This window comes from Talpa europaea (genome assembly GCF_964194135.1).
Source record: "Talpa europaea genome assembly, chromosome: 4".
Lineage (NCBI taxonomy): Eukaryota > Metazoa > Chordata > Mammalia > Eulipotyphla > Talpidae > Talpa > Talpa europaea.
Genome location: NC_140070.1, coordinates 10,147,293 through 10,155,455, shown reverse-complemented (window position 1 = coordinate 10,155,455; position 8,163 = coordinate 10,147,293). Strand labels below are relative to the sequence as shown.

The 8,163-nt window shown below is 40.7% G+C and overlaps 1 protein-coding gene across 1 annotated transcript; it reads left to right on the top strand.

Moving 5' to 3' along the window:
- Positions 1-228: 228 nt before the first annotated feature.
- On the top strand, positions 229-7,943 carry SPCS3 (signal peptidase complex subunit 3; the record flags this gene model as incomplete). Its single annotated transcript, XM_084231440.1, has 5 exons — positions 229-371; positions 1,763-1,853; positions 3,588-3,656; positions 6,515-6,630; positions 7,529-7,943. The coding sequence occupies 5 exons, from the start codon at positions 229-231 to the stop codon at positions 7,659-7,661; spliced, it is 552 nt and encodes a 183-aa protein (XP_084087566.1). The 3' UTR covers positions 7,662-7,943.
- Positions 7,944-8,163: the final 220 nt, after the last annotated feature.

Genomic DNA, 8,163 nt, shown 5'->3' with positions numbered 1-8,163 from the left:
CCTGGGCCTCGCTCTAGGCGCGCGCGCCCGCCTGCGCGCCGGTGGGTGTGTCCCGGCGGCGGGCGCGCGCGCGCCGGCGTCGCAGGACCGGAAAGGGGGCGGGGCGGCGGCGGGGCGCGCTCCCGGAAGGCGCGCACCCCGGCGGCGCGGATCGCAGGGAGCCGCTCCGCGACCGGAACGGGATCCGGGGCGTGCGCGTGTGGAGACGGCGCGGGGCAGACGGGCGCGATGAACACGGTGCTGTCGCGGGCGAACTCGCTGTTCGCCTTCTCGCTGAGCGTGATGGCGGCGCTCACCTTCGGCTGCTTCATCACCACCGCCTTCAAGGACCGGAGCGTCCCGGTGCGGCTGCACGTCTCGCGGATCATGCTGTGAGTGGCGGCGGCGCGGGCCGCGCGCCGCCCCGGGGCCCCCGCGACGGGCGGCCGTTCCGCGCGAGGCCCGGCGGCGGGGGGCCCCGCGGGCGTGGCCGGCCGCCCCCCGGGAGGCGCTCCCGCCGGCGCCCCTTCCCGGGCTTGCTCTTAAACTGCGCTCCGAGCGCGGCGGGGCCGGGGCCGGGGCCGCTCCTTCCTGTTCCTCACTTCCCGCGCCGCGCCGGCCAATGACGGAGGCACACGACAGCGCCGCGCCCGGCGCGCCGGCTGAGGGGCCGGGGGGGTGGGGGGGGGCAGCGCCGGCTGCGGGGCCGGGGTGGGGGTGGGGGGGCAGCGCCGGCTGCGGGGGCCCCGGGACCGGCCCTGGCGGCTCTGGTCCCGCCACCTGCTGGGGGCCGGGGGGGCACTTGCGGCTGCGGGGACTTGGCGGGGCGCCCCGGGATGCACCCCGAGATGCACCCCGAGAAGGATGCCGCTCGCTGGCTCATTCTCAGCCTGTGGACACCCCAGAAAATAGACCTGCGGGATGACAGGGGCGCTTCGCTCCTGCCCTGCCCCCCGTTATTAATTTTTTTTTCTCCAGCACTTTTTTTCTTTAATACGTAGCCTTCGTCTCCCCCCGACACAACCCCCCCTCCCATTTCTAATACGTTCTCATTCCATCGTCCAGCAAGTTTTCTCTTGTTCTTCCGTCTTAGTTTCTTTCATTTCTTTGTTAAAATCAAGCTCGTCTTCTAACAGCGACCCCCACGTTTTGGGTGGGTTTGCACGATGGGTGTCTGTTGCTGCTTTATAGAAAAGCGGAGACTCGGGGTGCAGTCGGCTCCGCCGCGGTCAGCCCCGGGGGGCTGCGGCGCTGCTGCCCCGCAGACACTGAGCAGCTGTTTGCTGTTCGTGGTCAGCAAGGGCCCGACCTCCCTGGGCTTTAGAATTTCATTGTGTTGACAGTGGAAGAAAGACCCAGCTCAGGATCTGGTGGAGAGAGTTTTTGAGGTAACTGGGTAAAAAAAGTGGAAGACCCGACCCGGACACCTGGTAACCGCTCAGTAAACAGCAGTTACCGTTTTCTCTTAGTTTTGCACACCCCCTAGGAGCCCTGGAGCGTTCTTCTCCCCATTTCTCCCCATTGCTTGACATCAAGTATTTACAGTTTCTTCCAGCAGTTTTTACCTTCCTCTCCCTTTTGTTCGGTATTGTGAAGCATGTGAAAACAGCCGAAGGCCTGCTTTTATGCTGTGTTACATGCTGGTCGCTGTTTTCTGACTTGTTTTTTTATAGGTGGTGGTTCTATTTGTGCATACAACTAAATACTCTCTTTTAGTTTATTTAAAGGGTTTTATATGCTTTACACGTTTGAAGAATGGTAAACCTTTTTTCTTTACTTCTAGAAAAAATGTAGAAGACTTCACTGGACCTAGAGAAAGAAGTGATCTGGGATTCATTACCTTTGATATAACAGCTGATATCCTTAAAGAAAACGTTTCATTCCCTTGCCTGTAGTTTTGCACTGACATACGTGGATACGTGTTATTTTAAGTGATTGGCGGCACAAGTGCGGCTACCCACTGAATCAGCCAAGTCTTGGAAATTTCTCTACCTGTGTTTCCATCTGTAAAATAGTGTTCCTGTTACCTCAGTAACACCTTGAGACAATGTTTTGATAGATTCTCGAGTTAGGATTTTGTGAGTATGCTTTAATTTTTCTCAGAAGTGTGAAATACATCAAAAGCTACAAGAGTTTCAACTTGTGTCTGGGAAAGAAAAAGTCACAATTGATCATTTGGATTAAATAAGGAATAGTGGTCAGACTACCCAAAAATTATTTTGTGTGCAGTCCCCAGAGTGTGTCCATATTTTATGATAAAAGAGAAAACAGTTTCAGAGTTTGTTTTTATATTACTTTTTTATATTTTAATTTTTTTCCTTTCCACCTACTAATACCTCTGATCATTTCGTGCAGTAGTCTTTTAGATTACTGTTTTGGACAGCACTGTCCCTGTCACCTCTAGCCCAGTTACACCTGCCTTTTTGAGACCCCAGAATCAAAAGTGGTTATGGAATTTATGAAAAGCAACTGTCTGAACGGTCGAAGCAGTTTATGAACCTGTGGAGTTTACCTTCTAGTGCCTCTCTGCTACCATGGAGTTACTTTTAAAAGCAAATGACTGGATTTAGAAGTAGGGTAGGAATTTGTTCTCTATATACTTTTTAGAGTGCACCATCATAAGAATATTATGCTAGACTCTGTGTGTCTGCTTTTAAGTCTTCATTGCATTTTTAAAACCTGCTTTACTTAAGAGGGAATTTGGGTCCACTGTGAGAAGAACAGTGAAATGTCTTGCTATTTCAACCACTCTATGTATTCTCGACATCATTAATGGTAGTTTACTCACATTTTCTTAGTGGTGCTACTAAAATGTGAAATTATACCTGCTTGTATGAAAAACTAGAGTGTCTCAATTCTGAAATGATTCTTAGTGACTATCCACATCTAAAGGCAGAATATAATGAAAATGTTGCTGTCCGTATGCAAAGACATAAGAAGAGGTTTTAGCAATGTATGTCTAATAAATCCAAACATTAATTCAAGTTCATCTCTCAGTGATACCAGTCTTATCATTAATCCTGGTAATTTTGTTTTCCCCCCACTGTGGAAAGTTCAGTGAAACTGGGGTTCAGCCCCATATTTTTACCAAAGCAATTTGTGGATCGACGCGGTTTGATCTGTACTGGCGTGTGTCCAAAAACAGCATGTACAAATTTATTATACTTGGTTTAATCACTGGAGCCTAGTTCACATTTCCATATCATTAAATTTAAATTGTGATAATTGGTTATACTTTAGGATTCCAGTGAAATCATATGTGCTTGAAATGTTAAATTCTTCTAAATTTAGTGAGTCGATGTTGCAGAAAACTAAATGTTGTATTTCTTTATTATTATTAATTAAAGTATCTCAGCTATTAATGGTTGGAGGAGCAGGGGAGGTTGCTGATAATCGCAAATTGACTCTCTTTACTTTGGAATGAGCTAGCTTTGACATTATTGCTGTTTTTTATAGATCTGTATTCAATCAGTGGCACAGTATGTTTCTGGACCCTTTTCCCTTTTTTAGTATCTGTATGGCTTTGGAAAATTAAATGTAAAAATAAGATCTGTTTAAAAGTTGTATGTTTATGATTTATATATTCCTTAATTTGTTTACATCTAGAGAATATATTTGATTGGAATGTTAAGCAATTGTTTCTTTATTTATCAGCAGAATATTCAACAAAAAACAATGTAAGTATATATATAATGCAGAGGAGCATTTTAACATATTTAAAACCTCATTTGTTATAAAAGTGTATGATCTTTATGTACTAAAAATAGCTGTCCTGAGTTGTTTAAGGGAAAAAAACAATCACAAGCTTATGGAGCAGTGATGCTACTAAGAATCTTTTTTGGTAGCTACTGTCTTTTTCTCTTTTGTGTTTGTTTCTATAGCTCTCTAGCTTTGTGGTCTCCAGAATGGATGTAATAAGGTAACCCATAGGTCTGTAAGGCAGACAGTTAAGAGCTACCGTTTTCTTCATTTATCAATTTCAGAAGAGTCGTTAACTTTTTATTTAGAAGTTGCTCATGCTGTTAAATTAATTTGTTCACTTTCAACATTCAGGCATACCTAGTTTTTTTCTGGTATGCTGGCATATCTAGTTTCAAAATAAATAAACCAGTCCTCACAAAATGGAATGAATCACTTTAACATATTTCTGCAAGGAAAGCACAGGTTGAAGCTAATGGTCCAGGCATATGTAAGCAACAGGAAAATGGCAGACTTGACGCACCTTTCCTTGTTTAGGCTGCTCAGCCATATTAAAGAAATAAGAGCCAAAAAGAACATAAATGGATCTAATAAAAAGTTGACTGAAAAATTAAGCATTAGTCCATAAAACTTTGACATGCAAATTTGTATTCACCGTCAGTAATATTAGCTAATAACATAGTACATGTGTATTATGTATATATTGATAATTTATAACTAAGATGCATATAATTATCTCAGATTATTTTAAAATTCATTTAAATATTTACATTCTCTTTTTTTAATACATGTGTGCTATTTTGACAATCTTATTAAGCCATATACCTATAATTTACTAGTATCTACTGAGAACGGTATTCTTTGTTTTGGATTTGTATGTGATTTGCCAATTTGAGTATTTAAATAGTTTTTCTTAATCATAAATTATAGTTTATCAGAAGATTATAAGAATTATAAGCTATTAAGCCAGTAGGTTAAAACCTATCACAACAGTATTAAAACTATTAGTTTGTGATTTATTATTCTAATCTGACTTAGAATTTTTGAGGTAGCTAGTATAAGGGCTAAGACACATCTATTCAGAATATTGCAAAAAAAGAGATAAACTAATTAAAATAGGAAGGTGAAATCTGTGGTGTTAAATACACTTGTATGTTGTTTTTACCTGAGCTATCCAGGAGATAATCTGTTAAGAGATGATTTTACTTCTTTAGTAAAGTATACATTTTCAAGGGACTAGAAATTAATCCACTTTACCTGTTAATTGGTTTCATTAGTTAACTGTAATAGTTAGCACTAAAATTCATAAATATCGGGCCTATCTTTTATGTCTGGCATTTTGTTAGGCCCTAGAACATTGAGTTGACTAAGTTTTGATTCCTGTTCTTGACAATCAACAGTGTTAAAAGCAAAGTGAAAAAATTATTTAAAAAATAAGAATGGGCCTCCCCGGTGGTGCAGTGGTTGAGCGCTGGGTTGCGAAGCTGCCAGCAGCTTCTGCAGTACTGGTTGGATCCCCGGCTGCTCCCCAGCCACTGGAGGAGGGTCCCACATGGCGCGCAGACCCCTCCTGCTGCCTGCTGCTCCCCTCAGCAGTGTATTTCGGTCAGTCTGCCTGTTCTGCTCCCCGCTCTGGCCCTGGTGAATTCTCTCACCCTCTCGTGCTTCTGACTGTACCCAGTGCTTGTATAAGTAAATAAATAAATCTTTAAAAAAAAAAAATAAGAATGACAGCTGGAAATACACATATTTCTTTAAGTCTCAACAAAGTAAACAAGTATGTCACATGGTTGGTAATGTGTTTACCTAAATTATACTTATAATTCTGGTTTACCCCAGCAAGACAGGTGGCTAATACTGATTGGAATTGACAAATTATTGCTTTTGGTGAATGAAAAAATATACTTAGAAAAGTATTTCACTTTGGCATGTCTTTGACTTTATGTTTTTCAGTGTTAGTGCTTCTGTTTAATGTTTTAGGGTATCTAAGGGGACGATTTGAACTCTTAGAAACATTGGTCCAGATTTCTTTTAACGTAGTCACCACATGCTGAGCAATTGGCCTCATAAGCGAATGGCTGATAGCTTATTGAGAATAAATTTCTTGGGGTTTAGTAGTCATCAAAGTTGTGTTTTCTCTGCATTTCATGCCCCTGATCTTCCAAAGGAAACTTACTTATGAGCCATCAAAACAGTGGCTTAAAAGAGTTGTCTGTCCTCTAGAATTTTTCCATAATAAAACAATGATGTGCCTATGGGTTTCTTTTTTTTTTTAATTCAAAAGGGAAGTACATTAAAAAGGATTCATTATTAGTTCCTGGATCATTTAAAAACCTTGGAGATACCTGAGTTTTCATGAGGTAATCTGGCAGCAGTGACCTGTATTAAGTGCAAAATGGAAATGGGATTAGTTTTCTTTTCCTGGCACCTATAGGGTCTACACTTTGTTGGAGGGTTTCAGAAATCTAACAGGAAAAATGATTTTAAATGAAGCTTTCCTTTTGAGCATTCTGATCTCTCTTTTTTTCAAGGACCTGACTCTTATATATATCTATAGGTCTAAAATCTCATATTAAGGGCCTTAAAAAACACAGTTGCATTAGCAGAAGGCATGATTTCCTTTAGAGAAATCTCTATCCAGAAAAGTTAGCCCCCTCATGTAAGTATCCACTTTTCATTTAGTATGTTTTAAGATTATATAGCAGTTCCTTCAATTTGAGTTCATTAATATAAACTATTTGCTTAACCATACTACTTTTAATTTGAAGTAACAAAAGGTAAGAAAAAGAGGCTATTTCTGCAGGAATTATCTAATGAAATTTTGATTTTAATGTAGGCTTTGAACCAAGTTGTCCTTTGGGACAAGATCGTTCTGAGAGGTGATAATCCGAAGCTGCTGTTGAAAGATATGAAAACAAAATACTTTTTCTTTGACGATGGAAATGGCCTCAAGTGAGTAGTTGTTTTATCATTTTTCATGTTTATTAAAATTTGAAAGGGAGAGAAGGATGTATTCTTTATTTTGAAGAAAAATATTAGGGGCTAAGAGTGGAAAATTGAAAGAGACAAAGTGTTGAAGCTGATCTGAACTCAGGTTGGGTAGAAATACTGCCATACTAACTGGGATCTAAGATAAGTGCTTAGTTCTCTTGTAATATATAAAATATATGGTGTAAAATATAATGGCAGGCTAATGAGGCCTGTATCTTGTGCTTTCAGTGTTCAGGGAGCAGGGGTCTGCACTGGGGGGAGCCAGCATGTGAAAGTCAGGGGGTCCCTGTGGACTGTGGAGGAACTTGCCATGGAAGCCTTCATGAGGCAACTGGTGGTCCGGTGTTGACTGAGGTTTCTAGTTTCGGTTCTCTTAACTTCTCTGACCCTCAGTTTCCTTTTATACAAAATGAAGGCTCTAGAATGATTGCTCTTTTGGGCTTTATTTAGATCTTTGTGAGTAAATAAATACTGGAAAGGTTTTCATGGGAAAGCTGTTTTAACTGAACCTTTTGACCAGGAGAGATTTTGATTTGTTCAGGTTTGTCTATCTAGAGAATGATAGGATTAGGTTTCAAATCATTGCCTTCTGATTTCTAGCCCAGATTTCTTTTTATATTCTCTGTGTTTTACTCACTTGCACTTTTTGGCTGATAGCACCAGTAGTTTAGCTATGATATCTGTGAGTTTAGCTACGTCACACCTGCATATATAATACAGAAATGCTTAGAAGTAGCTTTAATGGTAAATTATGATTCCAGTTAAGGTATTTGATATCTTAGTGCTTGAATTAAAATATTTTTATTGAACTGTATATATTTTTGGTGACTTTTTCTTTCTTTTTTTTTTTTTTTAATAGGGGAAACAGGAATGTCACTTTAACTCTGTCTTGGAACGTTGTACCAAATGCTGGAATTCTACCTCTTGTGACAGGATCGGGACACGTATCTGTCCCATTTCCAGATACATATGAAATAACGAAGAGTTATTAAATTATTCTGAATTTGAAACAACATATTTTTATACTTAATGAATCATATTTCATTTATCTCTTCCCTGGCATCTTCGTTTTGTTTTGGTTGTTAATTTTTTTTTTTGTGGATGGGGGTGTATATATATATATGAAGTAATGTCAAAAGGCGTATTTGAAGGGAAAGGTTAAAACATGCCACTTAATTTTAAAAACAAAACAAAGAAGGCCACCAGAATGAAGTATTATCTTACAAGAATAAGACTATATAATAAGGATTTGTAAAAAACTTACATGTGAAGTATTCCTGTATTTCCATTATTCTTTATGGAATACAAAGTGAGCATGAGGGGTAGTTAAAACTTTGAGGTGCCTGTGGAGTCATAAGATCCGTCTTGCTTACATGCAAGTACACATTGGGTACGATTTAGAAGTCCACGTTCTCTCTTTCTCTCTTTTACGGTATGTCTGATTACTGGAAAAATTAATAAGGCTCTTTGTGAGAAGCCTGGTTTACAAAGTAG